The following is a 27,230-nucleotide window of genomic DNA, read 5'->3' as shown; positions in this document are numbered from 1 at the left end:
CAAGTCTAACACCAGGACTGGCAAAGTTCACAGGGCTTGTGAGGCTGACAGCAGCTATGACAGATGGTCAGTAGAAACCAAACTCATGAATTAAATGGTGCTAAATGCTGCTTATAAATAAATATCTTCTCACTGTGCTAACACCTTATGTTTGTTAGTTTATCTGTCTTTCATATTTTGATACATTAGAGGCACCCAGTGAAATTCAACACGGTTAATTTCCCACATGGTAATTAGAAATGTGTATTAGACTTTTAAGATTTATCCCTAGAAATGCACATCAGAAAGGGAGAATTTGTTTCTCTTGGAGCAACAGTGTATCAATCAGCTTGAGCCATGTTTATAAAAATAACAACAAATTGTTACACACAGGCTAACAGCAACCAAAAGGCAGCATCCAAGCAAACAAAACTGTAATAGAAAAATAAAAAAGAAAATCATACTTCAGATACACCTGAAACTCGTCTTTGTTCTTGGCAGTTACTCAGGATTTATTTTGGTGAAATTCTCCATCATTGTGGAGGGGATAAACATCAATATTCACACTATTAGTTATAGCATCACCAAGCTTTTTAATTTATGAGGCATTCTAATTATTCCTCACATTACTGGCTACAAGTGAATATCAGAAACAGAAGCAATCTTCATGAAATCAGTGGCATATTGCACACCAGTATTCTCTTTTGGTGAAAATGAAGTATTTCACTCCTGGCATTGTCCTGGAAGTGAGACAAAAAAATCCCATATTTAGAATTCAAATGATTCCACTCCAGCTCATTTCCCTATTTGGCTTCATTTGACTGCCACTTTTCGTTCTTTGCAATGTAAACGAAGCATTCAGTGCTCCTCTGGGGGATGTTACCTGTCCTGTTCAGAGTACTTCAATTGCTGACTTGATTTTACCTTATAAAGCATATAACAAAGAACACATTTCTCCAACAGACATCTTATTTATATTGCAGCCTTCAGCTTGTCCTTGGTGTGACATAGAGACAGTGCATGAAAACTAACAAACAGAAGATGGATTTCAGGGCAGACATGCTCGGACTGAGCAAGTCCAACTATCCTTTACTCACTGTCATCTTCAGGAGACTTCATCATTGCATCTCCCATGGATACCGAGGGTCTCATAGGAGTCATTCCTCTTCTTTGAGCATCATTTCGCTCACAATTATGCCTTGGATTTCCACTCTGGGCTCTGCTGGCTAGTGAGTGGTAGTGACACTAATTGCTATCCTATCCTCTTTACTATCTGTGATGCGGTGTTGTTATCCCCACACACTATGTATTAGCTGTTATACAGTATTATGAATGGTGTACCAGTCAGTGCCAAAAGATATCTATTTGCTGTGTGGGTGGTAGGATTTGCTAGGTAGGAGGAAGATTCTCCAGCTACAAAACAAAAGATGCAGAAATCCTACAAAACCTCCTTGAACATACAGCAAAAAAATTTGAACCTCAAAATCCATCTGGTATCTTGAGGCTAGAGGAAAAGCTATGTGCTTAAGAGCATGTCTGCAAACCTAAATACTCCCATCTCCTCTACACATCTTATCCTGTCTTTCAGGAAGCAGGTTGACTTTAAAAGGTCTTGGGATGTTTTATGCCTTAAATAGTAAGTAGAGCCCATTCAAGATTTTTCAGCGTGTCCAGAGTTGGGACCAGGAGACCAATTACTCAGCACCTGCCACTGCATACAAGTGCAAGTGTGACTGTGGGTAGCTGTTCTCAGGAACAGCAGTGCACCAGTGCCCAATGAATGCTCTTTTTCAGAATCTCACTGGAGGCACGAGCATCTTCACCAGCTTTCTATGAGAAGAAATGGCATATGAAAGACTACAGTTTGCTCTCTTTTCTCAAGGGATTTAAGCATATTATTGCTTTATTAAACCAAGAAAGTATAAGAGATTATTAATTGTGACTACATAAGTAAGTATTCCTTTTTATCTTCCCGTTCTTTTTTCAAAGACTCACTTGTCCCATAGAAGACCCTGTGGTTCAACTTGGGCTTAGGAAAGCCAAGTTTCTTTTTAGGCAGTTTCTCTTTAAACCGAGGTGTTAAAGACAGCTCAAGAATATAAATGCATCACATTTTACCTGGACACCTTCCAAGGTACAGCAACTCTCTCATTAGTCATGTCTCTAAGTTTTGGCCAGTACAGTGTTGAAAAGTCAGCACAAGGCAAAGGGACAAATATTTTAAACAGATTTGGGTGCTGAACTAATAGAATTCAGAATTTTATTCCAAAGTTTAAAATGATGCAAATAATTTTCCAAGAATACAAACACTTTGTTGGTATAATGCTACATGTTACAAATGGTGTACAGAAAACTCTGTTGCCCTGCCAAGACAGAAACCAGAACAGGGAGTTTTTTCTTCACTAGTTCAGGTTTTCCTCCTGCTTATTCCATGCCTGTGTAAAGAGAGTCTAAGAAGAAAAGAGTCCCCCTGCTTTTCCCCATAAACTCTCTCATGGCTGCACAGATCTCACAGTCTTTTTTTTTTTTTTTTTATTCAAGTCACTGAAATAAATCCCCAGCTTCTTTAGACCACAGGGCTTAGTCCAGCCTTTGTAATTAAAGGTATTTTCTTGGGCAGTAGCCTCCAGTTGTCCCTCACTACCCTTTCATAAGCAGATGTTTAATTTCTTCATCCATTTATCCTGAAAGGAAGATGCTTAGTGCTCTCATCAGGTCTGCAATTGTGTATCAATCAAAAGAGATGACTGACGCTTGTCATGAAAATAACTAGAATAACTTTGCCATAACTTATATTTAATATCTGGAGAAAATTGTTTGTATGATTTATCTGTGTCATACCCCATGAAAACAGTAACTTTGCTATGCTTTATTACCTAGAAATTCCAGTTTTTACTTTTACTGAGTTGTATGTAGCAATACATGTGCCAAAGCTGGCCTTGTCCTTTACATCACTATGAACGGATTTCTTTGAGAAATGCTGTCAGCTGTAAAGTTCAGAATATAATTATTGTTATGATGCCATCAGCTGAAATGGTTTGGCATTTCTGAGCCTCTTGTGAAAGGGAATGTGCAGTCAATACTGCAAGCAGTGACAGTTTGCTCATGGACTCTCTCAGGAAGTGTGGGTTTCCCATTTGCATCCATATGCTCACGTATAGACACATGAACACCCTAAGCAGTCCTAAAACTCATTAAATATGTTTTCAATTATAAATCCGATAGTAGGAGGTAGAGAGTAGAAGAAGTAGAAACTGCTCTGGTTTTACTGATGTCATCAAAAGTCTGACTGAGTAGTCATCACATAACACACAAGAGGCAGAGTCACATGCATGTGTGTACATAAACACCCTTTGCATGCACATGCACAGTATGCAACAGAATTTTAGGCTTCTGTTGGTACATTTGAAAAGAAACAAGCAAGGAAGAATGACTCCTGTTCACTTTGACATTGGTGGATAATTATGGCTGTGCCGTAGTTCACATGGAAAGAGCAGAACTGCTTCTCTCTAATGCCTTCACCCTTAAAAATGTTTTCAGGATCAGGACTGACATCATCCTCACTTGCCCCTGCCAATTAAGGAACTTAATTGATAGTCCTGATTGCAAATCTCCTTCAGCTGCCCTGTATGTGCTGCAAAGTGGTCCAGAGGCAATTCAGTGTGGGATTCCCTGTGCTTTCTAAAAGGACTTAAAAGGCAGTCCTACTGCCAAGTAATTTAGGTTTCTGACTGAGCACAGTAGACATTTAACTGGCTCTAACTTTTCCATATTTATTTGCTCTTCAGTGAGGCTGGTAAGGGTAATTGTGCCAATAAATCAGAGTTGATTCATGGGATTGCAGCAAACGTAACACTGGCAGGGACAGAATACGAACAATGCACAGCTTGAAGTTCTGAGTTTTGTAGATCTTTGTGGAACTATAACAAAATAATGGTCTTGCCCTCTACTTACACTGGTATAATTTTACACAGGGCACTGAAAAGAACCTGTAGGCTATTCCTCAAGAGACTGACTGAGATAAAAATCATATTCAGTTATAAGGTAACTGAATGTCCATTCTTACAAGTAAAGATGCCACTGGGTTAAGTATATTGGAAAGATGGGAAAGAGTGTTTAACAGACTCATTAAAAAACATGCAGCCAAACCCATATTTTGTTTCTTTTTAAACTATTGATAGCTTGGTTCATTTTGTAGTTGTTTCTGCACTGCATGAGAAATAGAAGGATAATAGGGAATGGAGTAACATCAGACTGGTGACCTGTCACTAGTGAGATTCCATAGGGCTCCATCTTATGCCCTGTGCTCTTCAACATCTTTATAAACGACTTGGATGCAGGACTGGAAGGGATACTTGGCAAGTCTGCAGATGATACAAAACTGGGAGGAGCTGTTGACTCCCTCGAAGGCAGGGAGGCTCTGCAGAGAGACCTCAACAGTTTAGAGGACTGGGAAGTCCCCAGCCATATGGAATTCAACAAGGGAAAGTGCCAGATTCTGCACCTGGGATGGGGCAACACTGGATGTTCATTCGTATAGACTGGATGAGATGGTGGAAAGCAGTGCCATGGAAAGGGAGCTGGGTGTCTTGATTGATGGCAAGTTGAATCTGAGTCAGCAGTGCCCTGGCAGCCAGGAGGGCCAACTGTGTCCTGGAGGGCATCAGGCAAAGCATCGCCAGCCGGTCGAGGGAGATGATTGCCCTGCTTTGCTCTGCACTGGTGAGGCCTCACCTTGAATATTGTGTGCAGTTTTGGGAGCCACAATATAAGAAAGACAGTAAGCTGTTAGAGACCATCCAAAGGAGGGCAATGAAGATGGTGAGGGGCTCTGAGGGGAAGCTGTATGAGGAGCAGCTGAGGTCACTTGGTCTGTTCAGCCTGGAGAAGAGGAGACTGAGTGGAGACCTCATGGCAGTCTACAGCTTCCTTACGAGGGGAAGGGGAGGGGCAGACACTGATCTGTTCTCTGTGGTGACCAGTGACAGAACCTGAGGGAATGGCCTGAGTTGTGTCAGGGGAGGTTTAGGTTGGATATTAGAAAAAGTTTCCTCACCCAGAGGGTGGTTGGGCACTGGAACAGGGTCCCCAGGGAAGTGGTCACAGCACCAAGTCTGACAGAGCTCAAGAAGCATATGGAATAGTAAGTCCTGGGTTTGATCCTGCTCACACTAGGGCTGTGCTGATGACTTTGCTGAGCTTGGGCTCAGGCTTCCTCAGAGGAAGCAGATTCCTCCCATCTCAGAAAGCCCAAGTTTTCTATATCTTGTGAGAACAGTACACTCACTACCTGGGCTCTGTTCTATCTTGCACCTTCCTACTGAAGTTTTTCTGGAATAGCATTTTCCTTCTGAGCCTGGCAAGTGGTTTCCAAACATACATTCTGACATACTGATGAATACCCTCTGCTGTCACCTGATGTTCTTTCTGTATCTGAAAGAGTCTATTCATATCTGACCGGAACCCTAACTATGAATTAGGGTAAAATCTAGACTGAAAACTAAAGCACATTGCTATATAGATATATTTGGTATATTTGCAAAGTAAAATGCACAGCCTTGGCCACTGAGCTAGTTCTTTCCTTCTGCAAAGTAAGATTAGCTCCACTTGGGTGGACAGGCTTTCTTACTGCATTTTTCAGATGGGCTTTTGTCCTCTGAAGTCTTTTTAAGCATTTTCCTATGGAGGTGTAAGCTATCAGATTTATAGCCAAGTGATCCTTTTCCCCCATGAGACATTTTTTCTGATTCCCTGAACTGCAATGACAGGATCAATTCAGGGATTACAATGGATAAGCAGCTGCTGTAAGGACTAGAAAACAAACAAGGTTTCAAGGCCTGCTAGGCTGGCTCCTCCCAGAGCTGAAGAAGTGCCTGGCTGTGCCCAGGAATTTCTTTTGTTAAAACTACTGAAGAATGAGTGGTCTAACTCTATTATGCCAGGAATGTTCACAGAGCAGTAGGTTCTTTGCTACCTATACAAACAGTCCTGATCCCAGTCAGGCGTTAAGTGATAAAAAGTGCTTGTAGATCTTGGATGGAGTAGAAGTTATCAGTCAAGGCTCAAATGAAGTGCTGCTTCAAAAATAACGCTTACAAAGGAAAATTCCAGGGTAGATAATCAGAATCTACTGGGTCTGAGGACCCAAGTAAATTCCTGTTTTTTGCAAAGCACTTGGGAATGTGACATTTGTTTCTGTCAGTCAGGTCCAACAGAATTAAAACCATGAAAGGGTGCATAAATCAGCAACAGGCTCCTCAAATTGTCTTCTAAACAAGAAAGAACAGGGGGAAATAGCCAGTCATTGGAGAGATGTACAAGGTAAGAGTGACAACAGATGGACAGAAGGAGCCCTGGGAAACAGAGAGGAGGTAGGAATACTCAGGTTACTGTGGTACTACCATCTCAAATATTTCTCTTTCATTTGCTGATTACTGTAATAATTTGCAAATGATTAGTGTGGAACTGTGAACCTGCAAAAAGATATTTCTGGTCAGGATCAAAGATTTCTATATCTATAAAAAGATACCTATAAAAAGATAAAGTATTTATAAGGGCAAAGGACTGCAAGAGAAAATCTGCAATTTAAGATTGATGCCTGTGATGGCATTACAGCAGCAGCCAATCAAAAAATTGGGACAGTGCTATATAGCTAGAAAAATAAATAAATCCATGAGTTTGTACGTGAATTGCCAAAGAATTTACTGCATTTAATTCATTACAATAATATGAAAATGTTCCTCGAGACTGCTATGCAATATACTCGTCATCTTACATGAATGTCAGTGGAGGAGCTCCACAGTCATTTATCCCTGTCATACTCACCATCGTATTCACCTCAGTGGCCTTCAGCACAGGGACTGTACTAAAGGTGTTCAAGGATGTGGGGTGATGCTGCTGGTGGGAAGCAGGTACCAGGGTCTTATTTTTCCTCCCCAGAGAAATGGAAAGGAATGATGTAGGGACATGCTGGAGACGAGTATGTATGCATGTATGCATACTGATGGCATCTCCCAGCTGCTACTACCTCTTGCCAGTGAAAAGTAGAAACTGCCATCTCCTGCCTTGAAAGAGAGTATGACTCTGTTCCCCACCTGCCACATTTTTCACAACATCAGCCACATGTTGCCCTAAGAAAGAGTTGCATACAAGCAGTGCATGATGCACAAGAGCTTTCTGAGAACTTGCTCTGGAGAGGTGGTGGCACTGTGGTCCTAGAGTGTGAGGCTGGTGGGTGGCAGTGCAGGGGACCCTGCTTGGCCTGGCTGAGACATGAGGGATCAGGGCCAGAGCCACCTCCTGCTGCTTTGGGGCTGGGATTCAGCTGATCAGACTCAGTGTATTTAGGCTTCTTTATAGCTTCTTTACTGTGGATGAGTTTATTGGTTGAACACAGGCAAGTTCAAGCAATTTCACAGAACTAACAGCTGACAAATTTTAATCTGTAGAGCTGGCTATTTTTACTGGCAGTGCAAGTCTACATGCTATGTTTACCTCACCAGGGAAAAAAACCAATATTCTGTCACCTAAAAGTTAACAGAACCAGCCAGTGAAGGAATCAATTTATAATAATGATTAATAACAAAGCACTGTAGGCAATGGAGCTACAGACTAAAACTAATTTGTGGAAATTACTCAGCAAGTGATTATGACTAATGTGATTTGCCTTTGGGCAATTCATAAAAAAAAAAAAAGTTAAATGTGTGGAATGAAACATTCATTATCCATTATTCCCTCAGTACAGGCAATGGCATTCATACTGTAGCAGAGCCTATACACTTCAAGCAGATTTCAGGGGTTTACTGCACTAAGAATTATATGGATTCTTTTTTCTTTCCTTGAAAAAAAGAAGGGGCAAATATCCCTCCTAAGGAGCTCCAGATGCTAAGTTTAAAAAGTCCTGAGGGATTACACCTAGTGTAAAAGTGTGTGAGTTAACCTTGCAGCTTAAGTATTGGTAGAAGAGCAGTCCTGTTTGACATCAAGAGGTTTCCTCAGAAATAAAACACCCCTGAGTAGTCACTCAACCTCTTAGATGAATTTTCTTACTTATGCTGTATCTAGACTGCCACTGCTGCCGAAGCTGATCACTGTGGGCATATTCTAAGATACTTCTTATACATCAAGACATACAGAAGGTGATCCTTCAAGGATGTCTCAGTGTAGGTTTCTGTAAGTGCACATTCAGGAAAGCATTCCCTTTATGTTGGATACCCTTCCCAAAAGGGACAGACCTTGCAGCTTGCTGACCTCTACAGCATTGGCTTCAGCATGGCAAAAGGCAGAGCTCTCACCACTTCTTTCCCCACTGGCTCGGTGTTTCTTTCGGAAAGCAAACAGCTAGAGCAGACTGTAAATGACAAAATCTACTCAGGAAAAATCATTAGTAAGGGCAGTCATTAAGAAACTGGCAGATAAAACGAGTGAAAAGATACATTGCTGTTCTTTCCAGTGCCTGTTTATTTTCTTCATGATTGTTTTCCCTTTGTCCAAATCAGTGGGCAATAAGAAAGGGTTTTCTTTGCATTTGCTTTATTTTCTGCCTGACACCAAAATTCATTGCTTTGTAACAGGATGACCAGGATAATTTTCTCAAACTTCTTTGTGATAAAGCCCTTCAGAAGGATATGCTCATTTGAACTGAGGGGAGAGGAGATTTCCATTTAATTCTCTGGATTATGAAAGGTAGGCCAGAGGGAAAGGCTAAGTCACACTGCCTTGCAAGTGTAAATTTAAAGGCAGAAGGAAATGGCTGAAATGAACACAGAACACCATAGTAAAGCTCCCTCCACCAGACACAGTGAGGAGAAAACCTGGGAAGCCCTTTCCCTTATCAGAACAGATGTTCTGTTGTACGCAAGGAAATCCTGCAACAAGACTACATTCCATTTGTGCAGAATCTACTCAGTGTTTGCAGTGTCCTGGGAATTTATTTAAAATATTTAAGTTGTGCATGGCTCACTCTGGGGGGAACTGGGCTCCCCAAAGGACTTATGCACAGTAATTCCTACATTTTTTTTGGGTTAGCTAATGAGGACTAATCCTGACTTCACTAGAGAGTGTAACTTTTGGTACCTTTGAAATACACCTCAGCTCTAATAGACAAACTTGCCTGAGTAGAGAAACAGGCCTGAATTGAAACCCAAGTGCAGGTGTCCTTCTCATTTCATGAACAAAAGTGATGTAACTTTTATTTTCACTGACTTTTGTTGATCTTATAATACTGTCAATGGAGAATATTATCAGGCTATATCACAACTCAGGCTGAAAACTGAAATTTGCTCAACACTGAGTAACACAACAGAAGGATCCCATATCTTGAAAGGATCCTGGTTCCATCTTTATTTTTCGCTTGAGGAGCAGAACATGTGAGTAATGTAACAGGTTGATATTAATTTACTTGCTCAAACCAGAATGGATTCTAAGGAGATGTGCCTTAAACCAATGCTGATTTTCTGACTCAAAAGTGAAAAGATCTGAAGCGCAGTCCTTGCAATTATAGCAATTTGTATATCTCTGATGACACTCCTGTTCATATCCCTATTGTCTGTCAGGCATACTGTGCTAAGACAGCAACAGGACTCTATCTGAGTTTTGTTTGTAGCTTATTTTGCACTACTGGGCTTTTTTTTGGTGCACTGTCTTCTATTTTCTCCTGAGCACATAATTAGCATTATGTTTAAAGACTCGCAATCTTACTGTCTCTTGAATTTTCAACTCTGGAAGTCTAAGGGCGGGAGAAGGACAGAGGAGACTTTACATGGAGACTTAAAAATTGCACAGCTCTAAATGCACGGTTCTTCTGATGACTTGCAGCCACTGTTGACTTCTGCTACTATTGTAAGGACTTGGCAACTCTGAGGAATGTCATTGTTGATGCACTTCTTCACGAGGGAATAACCTGAGATTTTTTTGGGGGGGAAGACGATAAGTAATATTAAACATATCCATTCCTTGTTAGCCACTCAGGTGTCTCTTTCTGTCTGACTCCATGCAGATGGGCAGTGAAGCAGCTGCAGATGGAAGAGCCCTAAGACCTGACATGCAGCCAAACTCAGCCTATGTTTATGAAACCAGGTGTCACTGTGTTCTCTCTTTTATTGAGTCTTCCCTTCAACCTCTCCTCATCTTAGTGCCTCAACAGAATCAATCACTTTCTAATTAACTAGTCAGATTCCAATGCAGTTTGCCAAAATTTTATTATCCTGCTCTCAGAGTTATAGCATGTAATTATTTATTCAAGTTACTACTGCTCCCACTTTGATGGAATTGGGTGAAGGAATCTCTTTCTGGGAGCCTAAGGGAGCTCTGTAATGAGAAACAGTTGCAGGAAGGTGAGTAACCCTTTTGCTTCGCAGGGTTTGCAATATGAGGAGAAAGGAAAAAAACACATGTGCTCCCTCCTTATGTTCCAGCATTTAGGGGAAAGAAATTAATGCAAAAAGCAGCTTCCACATGTATTTCTTGGCTTTATGGTTAGATTTTTTTTTTCCTAATTGGGAGTAAAACAATTATCCTTTTTGGGGTGTTACAGTAACATTCACAGGTGAGGGTCAGGCCCTTAATAAGCAGTGTAGAAACAAATATAAGACAATATTCTTTAGAAAAGTTGGACATTACAGTGCCAAGTGCAGTAATACAAGATATCATGACACTACCTCTGCTGACCATTGAAAGTTTTCATGCAACATGTGCACAGTTTGGGGTCTTGAGAATGGGATTTACGAAAGATAGCATCTTGAGTGGGTAACAAACTGAACACAGCATTAAGAAATGCAGATGTGAAGAAGACAGCCTCAGTTTTCCTACTTACAGCTAGTAAGGTGTCAGTGTCTTGACTGCAGCAGTATTTGCAGCAGTAAGCCTTCTCCTGGGCTGAGATACCTAAGGTAGCTCTATCCTTCTTAAAAAAAAGGTAGCAAGAAAGCTTTGTCATATCTGAAAGATGGAATGCTTTTCAGGAGGGCGTACGAGCTCTTATAACATCTTCATTTTGGTTTATTTGGTATGCGGACAGAGATTTGATTTATGTGCATCCCAGATGTTAACTACTGGACTAGGAAATGATGTGCACCTTCTTTTTTTCCTCATTGAGAAGATAATAATTTACGTGAGATTTCAGCAACAGAGACAGAGATACACCACAGACTGCCTAACAGTTTGCTGGAATTGAAGGCAGTGAGCAGCCCAAAGGTTTTGCACATGCTCCAAACCGCTTCGGTACAAGTGGTGTTCTGCTGTGACCCAAAACTGTATGTCACAGGACTGATAGAGTTACCAATATGTTCCTTTGTCTATGCCAGCCAGACACAAAGGAAGGCTTGAGCTTCTGTGCCACATGACTTTAGCTTGTGCCTGTGGTGCCTATAAGGTTGCCCATCAAACTCCTTTATCTTCACAGGCACAGGGAAAAGCCAATCATTGCCTGCTGGGGTCAAGCAAAGCAGGAGCGAACACAGGGGAAGAGACAGAGCCTGGGACACATTTGCAACTCCTGGAACAAACTCAACATAGTGATCAAGTTGTTACTTCCCTTGTTCTGCTCTGGTTGGGCTGTGTTTTGGCAACTATTAACAAGGCTCAGCCCTTTACCCCCGTGCCTGGGGGCAGTGCATGTGCATGGTGCAGTCCTTTCCACATTGCCCTAGGGGCCACAGACCTGGCTGTACTCCCCCATTCTCTAAGATATTGGGCCACACTGATATGGAAGGACTGCCTCTGCCTTCTCTAGCTGTGTCAGCAAAGCAGCATGCTGCAGAGTGCTCCTATGCTGCACTGCTACAGTGGGACCATTGCTTTACATTTATATCTGCAGGAAAAGGCCAGGGAAGAAAGATTTTGGTTTGCTAGTGAGTCTTGTAGACACTCTCTCAACTGCCTCTAGAAAATTATTCTGCCAGAGAGATTCCCAAATTGAAGCCACTTCCTCTTCCATATTCCTATGTGTGTTCACAACTTAAACTATCTCAGTGTTTTAAATAACACCATCAGGCAGATAATGAAGCATGCAACTATGTATGCTAGAAAGAAATGGAAGAGAGAAGAAAGCAAATTTGGAGTGTGGCTGCTATATTATATTTTACTTTAAGGCAGTAAGTGTTTCTTGTTAAAATTGTCAGGCATGATGAATCTAATTCTTATGCTATTTTATTGGGAAATTAGGAATTTAATGGGCAAAGGCTGCTTTCCAGACTATAAAATAACTTGAAGCCCCAAGTGAAAGGCAAGTCAGTTGAAGACTGAAGACTTCAAGAAGATCAGAAAAAGAAGAGGAAAATAATCAAACTCACCTTAAGCCTGTTGAATGCAGCCCTCAGGATCTGCGTTTCCCTCTCGCTCTCAGGAACAACTCGTATGACTTTATCACTGCCAATAACAGAACATTGAATTGATACTTTAAGGCTCTTTGCAGCAGCACAGTGTGATGGTAAATAGGTTCAGATTGCTACAATAATTGTGCTCTTTTTCAGCATCTGCAAAATGTCAGGTGAATTGGAACTCTGCTTCTAAACTTGGCACCTTGGATTATGCACTTCCATAGACATGATTTGCTCTTTATAGATCAGTGTCAGCTTGACCCTCCATTTCTATGCAAATGCTTTGTTCCTTCCTTCTAGGTTAAACCATTCAAGTTGACATTTTCCATATTGAGTATCTGCCTCAGATCAAAACTACTATTTTTTTTTTCAAAGCAATTAATCTGTTTCTGAGGAAGAGATTAGGTAAGATACATTGCTTTTTCACGTGTAAATCTTTAATGGGCTGTGAAAAGTCCAGTGTTCTTATGCCTTGAAGAGGGGACAATTTTAGAAAAGAGTTGATCTTCATATCGCAGCATGCCTTTCGCTTTATCCATTAAAACTTGCACAAATTTTGTGAAGTAAATAGCTGCTCATACATGCTCAGAAGGTTCCAGGTAATAGCAGCTGGTTTTGTTCACTTTCTTTAGCAAAAACTGATATAGGGTAGGTTTAGATAAGATATTAAGAGAAAATTCTTTACTGTGAGTAGCACTAGAACTGGTTGCCCAGAGAAGTTGAGGATGCCCTATCCCTGGAAGTGTTTGAGGCTAGGTTGGATGAGGCTCTGAGCAACCTATTCTAGTGGAAGGTGTTCCTGCCTGTGGCAGGGGTGCTGGAAATAGATGACTTTTAAGGCCACTTCCCACCCAAACCATTCAGTGGTTCTATGATCTTTGGCAAAGAGGAAACAGGAAAGTGAATGACCATTCAACGACCACCATCTATGCCATGAACTATGGGAGGCTGGAGACCACAGAAAATATAGCAGTTGATCCTGTAACTAAGACATCAGCCATACACAAGAAGGCTGACCTGGCCAACGCTAATTCTGGAACTTTCCCACATTTTGAGGTTTTTCATTTGTACTTTTGATGATCCTCTTTCAAGAGAACTCGGAGGTCATGCATATCTTTATTTCTACAGTTCTATCCCCTTGCCAGAATACCTTTTAAATAAATTATGTACAGCTTCTGCATTATCTGGGAATTTTACACAGTAGAGTTTCCCTTGACATTGAGACATTGGTCCCTTAAATATACTGTGAGCTCTCCTATTTCACTGAAGCTTCTGAGTCTGCTGAGAAGATATCTGGCCAACTAGAAAGACCACAGGTGAATGTTCTGCTGCTGGCCTCACTGTATTAGGGAGGGTCCCAAGCTGCTGCTGTTCTCAGCAAGCAGGTACCAGGTCTTGTCTCTGGTGTACTGCAGCTTCTGCACTATCTGGAAATCATTTCTCCTCACCCCCATTCTTCTTTAGTCTTTTCTCTACAGTCAACATCTGCTCCCCTTTGTTAGCTTCTGATCCTTCTTTCTGTCTCAGCATTCCAGTTTTGGTTCTCATCCCTTGTGAGTTTTCCCTGCAGACAAGTCCCAGGCCTCCCAACTCCCTCATGGCCTTAAAGTTTTTGGTCCAGTTAGACTCCAGGTCTATTGTTGTAATAACACTTACATACCCAGGGATGTGGACCTCAGTCCAATCTCCCTGACTGCTGTTGACCTTACTTGACAAATGGTTTATGCCTAAGAAAGATTTCTGAAAGCACTCTTATAATATAAGAAAAAATAAAATTTAGGGGAAATTACTGTGCTTCCAAGACAAGTTTAACCTCCTGTATAGGAACTTACATAGAAAGGAATAGGCCTCTTAGAATACTGCAACTGCTGTATCTTTCCAAGGAAAATAGATGCTTTTAATTTATCATACATGCAATAGTAATATTCTTTCCCATTACTCACTTCTTTCAGAGTATTAAATTCCTGTTAAGAAGGAAATGAGTAAAAAGAAATAATGATTGCCCAGGACATGTGAAGTCAAAGTAACTAATAAAGATTCATTGGACATTTCTGGAGGGGTTGGTACAATCAACATATAAAATCCAGATTTTAATGAAATAAGTAGCTAAGCATGTGTTATGCAGCTGTAATGGAATTTCAAAGGAATGGATATCACTTAGGTATGGTCTTGAATTAATACACATCACTCTAAACTGTCTTGGATTAGCTCGGTAATTCTGTCATTTCCAATGTGATGAAAAACCTGCCTGAAAAAAGAGGAAAATACTGGTGTTGTGACACGCTGATCACTTGACACATTGTTGGGAAATGCCTCAAGATGTGTCTGGGTCTGCTGCTAGAGAGCTCAGGCAAGCAGTTTAGCATACCTGGTAGTGTTAGTATTTTATTAAAAGATGGTTAAGCCATTACAAGGCACTTCCAATTTCTGTGCATGCAAGTTGCAGGAATAAACTGAATTCCTGAGAACTCTCTGCCAACACCCACTTCTGTAGGCTGGATCACCAGTGGATAAGCATTGCACATTCTTCAAAAAAGCAGATGTCAAATCCAATTTACTACTGATATCTACCAATCAAACAACATAGTCCTAGGGTTATCTTTTAGCTTTACAGCCTTCCTAGTTACATTTTACATTAAAGGAATAAAACAACTACCTTGAACTCTGTGCAATACCCATTGAAGTTAGGGTAGAAATGCAAGAACTATTTAGAAGCCAAGAACAAAATCTACCAGATCATGGACTAATGTGGTTGATACATGGCAGCTGTACCCCAAACAATAAGGACTACCCCCTGGTGAGGTCCCCTGTCATCCTTCATGTTGAGATGTTGAGGAAAAAGAAGAAATTGAGCACATATACAACTAGGGAAAGTTGTGTTGCCTGCAGACATATGTCAGCAATCTGCTGATTTATGTAGCTAAGGTTATTTTTCTAACCATAATGTCTCTAAATCTTTTTTTTTTTTTAAAGTCTGTTTTTTAAAATTTCTAAACAAACAGCAAGATGAGATATATTTTCTAGAAATTAATATAGAAATTTACATCCACCATGACAAACTTTCAATTCACCCCTATTAGCAACTAGGCTAATAGAATTTAAAGCTAGGATTTAGTGAGATCTTTAGAATTTTGTGTAAACACAGTTGAAGCCTTTGCCAAGAGCAAAACACAAGCTTTAGTAAATGAACTGGCAGACTGAGAGTAGTGAGCAAAGAGTAGAAGCCAGACGGCTGGTGTCCCCAGGGACAGCCTTATGTCTGAGTAAAATGGGTGACCAGCTGTTGACCAGCACTGACATGCAATGTCATTTTTTTCCCCTTCATTACCGTCTTATATTTTCAGGAACAGCATGAAAAATGACACAGCTGCTTTTGAAACATAGAATATGCTACATGGCTTTAGGAAGGGTGATACTCCCCGATGCCAGTGGGGACTAAAACTCATTGGTTTATTTCTTTGGCTTTTTCCTTTACTTCTTTTCCATTTACTTCACAGTTTTACTCATCTATGAACAGACCAGATGGATTCAATGAAATCATTCTGCAGCACATCTATAACTTCTTTACTGACGGAATTAGTAGCTCTCTCTCATGAAACTTCCCTGCTAAGTCACATGGCATGAACTGCATTTATGTAAATTCCTCATTTCCTTCAGGAAAATCCTTCTTATTGTTTTATTTTCCTGACTAATGGGAACCTTAATCAGATCTCTGCTCTCCCATGGAATTCAATAAAAATATGTTTACAAAGGCTTTACAAGTATTTTAAACACAGTTTAAGGAATGATATGCTATAAATCAAATACCTATAGAAAAACTAGTAAAGAAAATAAATCCCCACTTATAGGCATTCACTCCTAATGGTAGAGAAGGGATTATAGTTCTTGAGAACAAGATGCCTTAGTTGCTGCACTTAAGTGGTTCAGTAAGGCTGAACAACACATCTGAAAAGAGCTACAGTATGAGAGCCTCTTGTCAACTCCCAATATGCCATAAGATATCACTTGCAATGAAAGATCAATAGCTTCATTACTTTTTTCTCCAGTAATGAAGCTAGAGTAATTCTGCTAGTCAAAATATGAAAACATTATTGTTTTCCCCTCTCTTCGTTACTGGGATGAAGAGTTTTAACAGGCACTCAGTCCTGTTACAAAATCAAGTTACTTAAATATGGCTGGGCTCCTTCCAAAGACCTGATGGGGACATCTGGAAAGAGAACTTCACAGAATTTCCTGAGCCCTTCATTATGGTTTTCTGTATTACAGCAAATGCTGATCCAAACAGAAGAGAACACCATTTGTGTTGTCTAGATAGCAGTGCTTATATTTTCTGCCTTTTAGTTATTAAGGCTGGAAAACTGATGCCATTCCTAGTATAAGGAAGAGCTAGCTAATTTATGATTTTTAATGAAAAAGATATGCTTGGGTAATTTAGGCAGAAATGCTGAGGAGGCAAAATACGTTACTGCATTATATTTATCAGTACAGCACAGATGATTTCTTGGAAAGCTGAACTTTTATGCAAGTTGTCTGCTAATTCCCAGGCATGGAATATCTGATTTTCATAGATTTTTTTCAGGTGCAAAAAGAGTTTCCTTACCTGAGCAGGAAATCTTATGGACTTAAGCAATGCTGTATTACTAGCACTCTTCCTTTAAACAGCTTCTTCCCAGAAACAGATGATATGGAAAGGTGAATGTCTGCAAATATTCCAGTTTTCATTCCAACTAAGGAATGATGCTTTTCCAAGCAAAGTTGGCCTCCAACGTCTCCAAAGCATTGGATAAAGGGCCATCTAGCTTAAACACAGCAAGTGGGAATCACTTTCTTCAATACATGCTTCTGTCTTAGAAAAAAAATCCCAACTGTGTATGGTAACGTCATTGCTTCACCAAGTGTCATCCTTTGTGTGCAAATAAAAGAGAGTAAGGAGGCAGTGATTCAGGGCAAAAAAAAAGAAAAGAAAGAGCAAGACCAATACACACTTAAAACAAACAAACAGACCAAATTAGGAAAATGGATGACAAGGAGATACTGAGCTAACTCAGTACCCAGGGGGAGGCTGCAGTAATCTGCTTAAATGAAACATCATGTATACTTGTTCAAATTCCGTAATTAAGAAACGTATTGTAATAACATGTTTGCATGAAGCAGCTGATGATCCTTTAGCTTGGACACAATCCTTTCAATGACATATTATATGAAGCACTGCTACTTTTATAGAAAGAATCATCATCATTCTGGTAACAAATTATTTAAAGGAGCTCCTGCTGTAGGCCCATGTACTTCTTTATTCCCATGGCTCATGTATTTCTCCAGTGAGTTGGTTTGTGCTTTGTAAGGAAGAAATGAGTAGACGGTGATGCTGTCAGGCTTGGCATGGGCCTGACAGTACCAGGATGCTCATCTGTCTATCTAGGTCCTCCTCAAACCAAATGATAAAGCTTCCCTCTGTCCTCCCTCTTCATCTAGACTTGCAGAGGCATGTTGAACTTGTGTGGTGTGGCCAGACAAGCTTGGTTTAATGTCCTGATTAGGAAGTAGCAAACAATCACTCCTCAGCCAGCGCCCCTGAACAGACCTGATTACATCTGCTCCAAATATTTCATCCCTTTTCCTGTTCCCCACACTTGCACCTTGCTTTCTCCGTCTCTCAAATAAACAACTCAGCCCTAACTACTTTTCCTCAATTGGTCCCAGCTTTGTTACATCTCTACCCCAAAAAGCTATTTCTAGGTAATCTCAAGTTCATATGGTATTACTGACAGGGTTGCCTAGATACTGTTGCCCACAAAATGTCCTCACTATTCCCTTTTCAACTACCTGTGGAATTCAACCATTTCTCAAATACCCCCTCCTTTACCTCCTGCAAGATTCAGTTGTCCTTCACAGTGCTATCTGAATTCCTCGTCAGCTTCTCACATTGTCATATCCAGTAATTTCTCATGTCATATCCCATAGTTTATCCACATCCTGATCACTTAGCTTAACCTCAGGCCAGAGTCTAGTCCACGCGTTTGCGAGGCCACGTCTAGTCTAGGCCACGAGCTGCACGTGCTTGCAGCTCCCATCGTGCTGAAAGTCCACACAGAAGCTCATATGCTTTTCTGAACTTTAAAGCCACTTCAGTTCGTTCTAAGCTGCATGCATGTTGTCAGGCAACTGCAGCAACTATTTCCAAATTAAGTATCTCAGGACTCTGGGTAGCAGGTCTGTTCTTGACCTCAGTGAAATCAAAGAAGGAATGCCACGCTTGAAAGAGGCTTGTTACAGAATTTAGATATCAAGAGCAGAAAGCTGAGCGGGGGAATGGTTCAGTGTAAGAGGCCCACATAAGACTTCTTGTGCTCCAGCTTCCTTTAAGACCTCGAACAAACAATCACAGACCATCTACCAACGAGGTTAAGTGCAGGCTTGGCAGAAGGTTTCCTGTACTGAGCTCCATATGCTTTATATCCACATTGTTGGCTGCCATTCATGTGTAAAAACCGCACACTGTGTATTTGGTTAGAGATATTTGCTGGTGGATTGGTTTGTCTGGTCCCTCTCTTCCCCATCTGTTTCAATGGCCCGTGAAAGAGTCTGGGCTCTGTCCTGGTAGGTGTGCTTAAAGCACGGGTAGCTGCCAAAGCCTGGCATTCAGCCTGACCCTGAGACTGAGCACACACCTGCCTGTAAAGCACGATGGACCAGCTGGGCCTTAGAGCTGTGTTTAGCGGATGGTGAACACATGGTTCAGCTCCCTGCCCCGATAAACAGGGATGACATCATCCCTTCAGCTTGTGGGGATATTGAGAGAATAAATAAACTCGTGACTTTTAAGCCTCCTGATGTCTTTGGTAATGGGAGCAAGGAAGGGACCATAGATGGGAAGCACTAAATACAGCTTCCACAGAAGAACAAAATTCTGCAACTCTTATTTTAAGTCTTGCAGCATTGTGCATTTACTCCATAGACTTCAACAGTGCTGAAAGAAAAAAAGCTTTTTTAACCACAAAATTTAGTATTTTCCACATCTTCAACTTTTTCTATACATGATAACATGGGTAATTTGGCAAAGTCTTGTCTGTATGCAAAGAAGGTGTGCAGAGGATCCTTACTTTTCAAGGTACAGTGAAAAATTAGTAGGTACAGCAGTTCTTTCATGCTTCTCCACACACAATGAATTCACATTTGTAAAATAATGAACAGCAAAGAGCCCAAATATGAGATGTCCATGCTCTCTCGCTTTGGAAACAGCTATGAAATTGTAAAATATGCTCAAACATTGGAACTAAAACTCATCTTGCAGTTGTTCAGTCAAGCAACAAACCTGGAAATATGAACTACTACATTTTTAATGAAAGCAGTCTTCTACAATCTTTAATGAAAATTTTAAACTACCTGTATTCTGATAAAATTGCCTAAATTATCACCACTGCATCCTAAACCTTAATATTTTACCATGAACAAAACATGGTAAAATTGATTTACCAAATAACTCAGAAGTTACATATAAGTTTTTATACTAATAAAGAGCTTACCACACACTAGTGTAAGGTCTAAAACCTTCCTTTAGAATATTTGAAGTTTGCAGAAAACCTTTAAATTATAGAACAGAAACTATGTGGACTTCACTTTTTATGAGCTGTGGTTTTACTTGACCATGACCTTTATTTAACCTGTACTTGCCACAGCAAATACCTGCACATTTCCAACTCTGTGACCACCACCGAATAGGGTATACAATTTATCTGCCTTAATGACTTCTTCTCAAGGACCAGACAATCCTTCAATCTTTAAAAAACAGAAAAGAAGAAATTTTAACTTTCATCTTCTTAAGACATGCCCTTCACTCATATTTGTATTTATTTTTCTTTTCTTCCCCCTCCCGCCCGTAATTTAAAGATAATATCTATAGGTAGCCCAGAAAAAACCTTGCCAAATTTATTATATAGTTTCCTTTAAAAGCAAAGAAGGAGATCTTATTATCATCAGGTCTCTTCTAATAGTACTCTGTTCCTCTCATTGTTTGTAATGTATTAAATCCAAAATTATTTCCATCTTTGCAGAAATAATTTCATAGAGTAAGAGAATAATTTTGGTTGATGGGATATCTGGAGATCATTTCAATCATATGTCTTTGTAGCTCTTCTCTGCATTTGTTCATGCTTTTTGCTTTTGAATATGGACCAAAAGCACTGTGTAAACTTTGTTACTCCTTTGAAAATCTCCTACAAACTTAATATTCTGGTCCTAACACACTGGAGCTCACAGCCATCCTGTGACTGAATATTACATTGCTATTTTTTTCCCTTTGATCCAACCCAAGGATTTGCAGTAATAGGGAGAAATTACTGAATGAATATGAAATTATTGAATGAATACATGAAATGTATGGTCTCAAATTCGAACTATTGCATTTCACACTAGTTTTTTTATTTCAGTCATTGAGTCCATCAAGGTTTTTTAACACATTTCTAGAACCCTTCTTGAATAAACAACTTCAGAAAATAACTGGAACTAAAACCTCTTTTTGTTTGTTTGTTTGTTTTTGGTTTTTGTAGGTAATGTTAATTCAAGGTGTAGAGAATGAGGGTTCAAAGCATGGAGCAATTCCTGTTGCAGAATGAGACCAAGTCTGGAAGTATTAGGTAATTCCTGACAGGTGATCCCTTTAGCTCATCTTGAGGCCCTGATCCTCAAGCTCCCATGAATGTACAAAGGCTTTAAGCCTTAGGAGGAGGAAGCCTGTATTTATTATTGTACTTGGCCCTGAAACATAAGTAACTTGTAAGCATGCGTCTGTAAGTGTATAAAAAAAGAGATCAGAGGAATTGTCTCATACATATTTTAAACAGTAAATGTCAAGATGATGAGCCTGTATTTAATTTAGGACTTATCATTAGTGTTTTCTATGCATTTATTCATTTATGCAAGTTACAGCAAGAAAGATGAAAATATTTATGGAGTAAAAAAATGTTATGGTGTGAAATACTGCTGCAAGGAGATGTCTGTAGCATGTTAAGCTTCCCCAAACTATTCCACCATGACTTATTACCTAGTTTACTTCTACACAGTGATTTTATATTTTAATTCAGAGAAATTACACCTTTAATATCAATGTCCAAATAAAGGACAAACAGGACATGTCTCTCCAGAGTTTTGCAGGACAGGATCCATAGATTTCAAAGCTGGGGAATACACCAAATTTATTGAATATAGTAGGGAAAATCATAGACTCATAGAATTAACTGGATTGCAAAAGACCTCCGAGATCATCAAGTCCAACCCTTGATCCAACATTGCCGTGGTTATTAGACCATGGCACTAAGTGCCACATCCAGTCTCATCTTAAAAACTCCCAGGGATGGTGAATCCACCATTCCCCTGGGCAGCCCATTCCAATGTCTGAATCCTGGGTCTATTTCTCTTTTTGTCGGTGTTACTGCAGTAGGCTGGTGTAATTCCATTGATTTCTGAGAGTATTGTTGGGTTAAGCAAGAAAAAAGCAGCAGGATTTTTTGTTTTCTTTTTCATTACAGCACAATCAGCTATTTCTGTGTTTGAGATAAAGGTAATAGAGACCTGGGTGCTGAAATGTTCATCAGCTTGGGATGCTATTCTGAAGAAGAAATTGTAAGCCTGCAAGTGCTAAGCCCAGAAACAATTACATGTGACATAAACTATTAAATCCTACCACAGCAGATGACTGAGAGTCTCACAGAGAGCCCTCTTATTTTCCCCAAAAGGACATGAACAAGGTGACAGTGTTGACCTGAGATGCAACACTCTATGTTCAGGTAGACTGTCTCTACCTGAGGATGAGGAGAGTCCCTCAGCAAAGAGACACCTTACACACCTAGACTGAAGTCAAATGGTATTTGCAAATTTCTCTTCAGTCTGTACTGCAGAACATCTTCCCATGAGCTGAAAATGATACTGTAAGAAAGGAGCAAATTAAATATATATAAAGCAGAGATGTAAGGTAGAGTCTTTGAATTGAAAATGCCAGACAGCTGGTCTCCAATGATCGCTGGTACATTGTGTCATTTCTGCTTTCTACCAACTGCCTTGAATAAAGGGACCAGTGAGACAAACCTAGCAGTAAGTCGAGCTGCCTGCAAAACCCACAGTTATACCTGGGAGTATTCCCCAGTTTAACACACAACCTGGATGTATCTTGGCTTCAAGCAGAATCCCTGCAATGCACTGCATTCAAGCATCATTTCCCCATGAAAAGATGCGCGTCACTGGTGAGAGTCTGCGTAAGCCCTGGAAGCAACCTACATTGTTGGGTAATCAATGTACACAGATGCACATATCATTTAACGCTGTCAGCTTTCGTGCACTAAAATGTTTTGAAAAACTCAGCGGTGTTTCTGGATGCTTAATTATGCAACAGGTTTTCTTTAAATCAACTCTCAAAAAAATTAAGTCTGAAAATAAAAATGTTCAGTTAAATTTTCAGGGAACGTGAAAACCAAACATGAAGCAGGATAAAGAAGTAATTTTCACGAAAATTTTTTCATTTTGCTTTAAGGAATCGTGCACTGAAAAGTGCAGCTGCAATTCTGCAGCATGTATCCTTCAAATTGCAATGTATTTACTGACCCATCTTTCCTTAGAAAAACCAATCCAATTTCCCGTTAAGTATAAGCAAATTATGCACGCATGTGTCTGCAACAGGAAGTGTTATTTTACTAACTGTTACAGATTTTTAATGTTTACATTTTTGTAATTTTCATATAACGGCCAGATTTATCTTTTAATATGGGAGTTCAAAACAACCCTTTGGAACTACTTGTAGTACTACAAAGAGCAACTTTATGATTCACAGAATGTTCTGTCTTAAGAACCACTTTTCCACGGTGATTAATTTATAGAAAAGGTTTAAAAACCTTCCACGGTGGGACATTTTTAGCATACAAAGAGGGAAACACTTATCCAGCTTTATGGATGCACGTAGTCTTTTTGCTTATACAGGCATTTAAGCTGTTTTCAAGCTCTGTAACTTTTTTCCAAGCATTTTTTTTAGAAACACAGGGTTTACATTCATTAGTTTCTCATACCATATGAGTTACTTGATAATCTGCCCAAAGCCCCTCTGGAGATCCCATGCTGCCAGCTCAGGTGTGTGGCCCTCCCTGTCACATTCTCTGCTCACAGAGCAGCAGCTCTTCAGATGACTGCTTGCAGCACTTCTATCAATATTTTGTCGAAAGCATAAATAAGGTAGATAAGAATAAACACAGAAAATACAGGTATAACCAACTCTAGGACCTGCATGTAAATACACATGTGACCATACACGTCAGTAAAATTAACAGTGCCCCTAATTGCTTGCAGGATCCGAACATCAGGAAACATTTGAATATAACGGTAGATTAAAAAAACAACAACCAAAAAAGTGTGTTTAATGTGATCATCATAAATATCTTCATTACTTATTTTATAGGCTGTGAAAATCAGCACAATAGCCATGTAGAAGTGCCTTTGCTTTGGTAGTCTCCATCTTGAACATACTGGATTTTGTTACATTCCTTTTTAGGGAAGAGAGAGAATGGGGTTTTTGTTGGTGGGGGTTTTTTAATCTATTTATTATTTAAAAAATAAAGTGATTTTATGTATCAGCAAGGGACTTTCAGATGCACCCATGGAAAGCCTGAGGTCAGCTGTATTTAGGAGTTGGGGTGTAAAAGCCAACCAGACTCACTTTGCTGGACATGGAACTCACTTTATAAAGGCTGTGCAAGACTTTTCAATGCCTTTGCATTTGTCTATTCCATTAGGACACTCCATTTTATCCTTCTGCCCTTTTATAGTAATAAATTTAGGTTCCAACCTGGTACAAGGTTTCTCAGGGGCAGATTACCCATACAACACTGCTATCAGTAGGACTGACATTTGTGCTGGCCAATTACTGGTTAAGACAGGCTGCCATGCATTTTACTGTGCATTCAGCTGGATCCAGGCTGTTTTATTTTTCAGTGTCAAAAGTGAAAGCTTAAAAAAAACCCCCAAACCAACAAACAAAACTGATCAATAATGTAGAGAATGTGGTGGGAAAGAATTAGAGAGGAGGGTCTTCCTGGCCAGGCTGCCTAAAAAATGAAAGGTGACCCAAGAGAGCTCTCTTATCATGATGTGACTGCCGCTGCTTCTCAGGGCAGTGCATTTCTTAAGTGGTATTTAGTCTTTTCTTGTGAGAGAGGCATTGTGAAGGCACATAACATTGTCTTAATCCCTAATGATGTTCTAATACGTACATCACACTTCTTACACACACTCAACTCTGTGTCTTGATAAAAAGAGATGTCAGGATGCTCTGTTTAAACATGTTTATACTAGATGGCAAGTTTGCGGTCTCACTTCACAGCAAGTAGTGGATGGGAAGGAAGTGTATAACACAGCCATGCATAAACAAGATAGCTATGCATGATTTGATGGATCTGTATCTTTGAACTTGCTCTTGATATGCATATCCTGCCTCTCCTTTGATCTGGATTTTCCTGAACAAATTCTTTTTCTCTTGTTCCTCAAACCAGTCCCGAGTACCATACACAACTGACCTGCTATCCTATCACTGAAAAATGTACCTATAGTGTCGAAGAAAACAAAAGCGCACCAAATGCAGACTGCTATTAGAAACACAAAATCAAACTGTAGGCTTGGGGAGGGATATAAATATTTTAGTGGAAATGAAATTATTTATTCTCTGAAGACAGCTCCTGTAAGGCAGCTGCACCAACCATTAAGGCAATTATATTTTGCCATTTTTATAAGCTGCTTGAGAAATAATTTTTCTCTACTAGATTAAAGCTGTGTCAGTTCTCTACAAAATCACTTCTGACTTAAGGGAATACTGGAGATATTTACATCTTGATTGTGTTAATACTTGTTTGCGTGGAACAACTTGGAGTTCTGCAGAAACTTTCGTGCCTCTTAGTTTGCTAATAGCCTGACCTTAGAGGATGCCATAGTAAGATTTCTCTAAGCAATAAAGTGTAAAGTCTGTTTGTGGTTAAGATAATAATGGTTAGTTTAACTGGACCTACTGAGCTTGTCACAATTTCAATCCAATTGAAAATGAGGCCCATTGCACAGGTCTTCCCTGAGCTTCCCCCTGTAACCCTGCCACACCTTCTATCGTGGTGCCATGAACAGACAGAACGATTTTGTTGTATCATGAAAGCAGATGGGAGATAATGTTTGTAGGCATGTAAGAAAATGTTGCCCTTTCTACCAACACAACTTTGTTAACAGACCAGCCTCAATTCTGAACTACCGAGAGGGAGTACTTTGCAAAAAGAATAACCTTAGGCAGGGATGGTGGCAAAACACCTCTTGACAGCTCTCTTCTTGCAGGTGGTTGTAGCACCCGTGTTAAAGGCCCAGGTCCATTCCACCTGACTCGGTACAGCCCATAGTGAGAGATGGACATCTCAAGACTATTCAGACTGATAAAGATATGAATCACCTTCCAGAAGTCCAGTACAGTATAAAGCACAATATAGTTAAGCTATTTTATATTATATTCGTCTGGTAGCATTACTTTATGCCTATCTGTTTTATTGCATTTTTCATCCCTTTTTTCTTCACAAAATTGCTGTTCTCTGATTCCAGGGATATGACTGCTTGGAGCACTTTATTTTGAGCTTTGTACACTAACCTAATGCACATTCTGACATGCTTCCTCGAGCCAGCTGAGAATGACTTTTATGCCTGTTCCTCATTAGCAGAAGATAAATGTATATTTTTAAAATAAGGGTGAGAAACAAGGATTAACAGGCAATGAATAAATTAACAGGTCTTGGTGAGGTTATTTATGTAACTAAAGTGAGGTAAAATACTTCACCAAGGAATAAATGTAGTGCATATATTATAACTGTGCTCTGAGGATGTTTAACTTCATGGCAATCTGTGTTTATGACCACAAGGACAAAGATTTATATTACATATTTAAGTAATAACCGCTTTCTTAAAATATCTTTCAAAAGCAGTTGGTGTTCTTTTATTTTTTGCTGGTGTTAATACACATTGTTTTATTCAAGTGAATGGAATTATGCCTGCTTGCATAAACTGGGAACCTGCTTGTGAATTTTTCTATCTGCTGACATCTGTGATCTGCAGATGTTGGGGCAAAATGTTTGTTGCAGGATGTTTGTTGCCCTGAAATCCACAAGGTAATCAATTATTGGTATTTGTTCAAAATATACCTACCTGGCATGGGCAAACAAGTCTTTCTGCAGCACAACCCCCTCTGCAACATTTTCAGTCTTGGTGGCTTTCCTTTTCCTTCTTTTTCTGTTTCAAAATATCCTCACTGTAGTGTGAGTCAGATGTAATACCCAACAAAGCTACCAACATCTAGGTTCTCTCCATTAGACCAGAAGGCTTACTGAGCTGAAGCACTTTGGAATAAGAGTCTATACCTGGAACACAGCTTGACTGTGATGGTCGGGGTTGGAACTAGATCATCTGCTTTTAATTAATTTTTTACAGGAGTAGCAAAGGTGATGTTATTAAGTCCTATTAATACCGTACTTAGAGCCAATATAAATATAAAATAAATAATAATTAAATATTTTTTAGTAGTAGATTTCCAAACTTTTTCATACTACTCAATTGGGAAATAGAAGAGTAAAATGATCAATGCAAGGAAGTAGCAGATTAAAATATCCACACTAAAGTGATTTCAAGTAGAAGCTGCCTTAAGGCAGTTTTAGCACAGTAACAAGGAGCCACTGAACAATGTGAAAAAACCACGAGAAAAACAGTGAATTTTTTGTTTGTTTCTGTAAACAGAAAGCTCTGAGGTAGCACTTTAGCTCAAGGAGTACAGTCTTGAACATTAAGGAACCCATAGTACAAATGAGCATTAGGTCAACAACTACCACATTACAGATGTACCAAACTGCCCAGCATTGCTGGATGAAGGATCATATTGCAGGA

At 39.8% G+C, this 27,230-nt stretch overlaps 1 protein-coding gene across 1 annotated transcript in view; it reads right to left on the bottom strand.

Annotated features, from left to right (window-relative positions):
* CPA6 (carboxypeptidase A6) overlaps positions 1-27,230 on the bottom strand; it is an 81,616-nt gene that overhangs the window by 34,021 nt on the left and 20,365 nt on the right. Inside the window, exon 2 of the mRNA XM_050331171.1 lies at positions 12,270-12,345. Within this exon, the coding sequence (XP_050187128.1) occupies positions 12,270-12,345 (76 nt within the window). The remainder of the gene's footprint in view (positions 1-12,269; positions 12,346-27,230) is intronic.

Source organism: Myiozetetes cayanensis, unplaced genomic scaffold, assembly GCF_022539395.1.
Source record: "Myiozetetes cayanensis isolate MyiCay16 unplaced genomic scaffold, myiCay2020 scf1, whole genome shotgun sequence".
NCBI lineage: Eukaryota > Metazoa > Chordata > Aves > Passeriformes > Tyrannidae > Myiozetetes > Myiozetetes cayanensis.
This window is presented reverse-complemented; position numbering and strand designations above follow the sequence as displayed.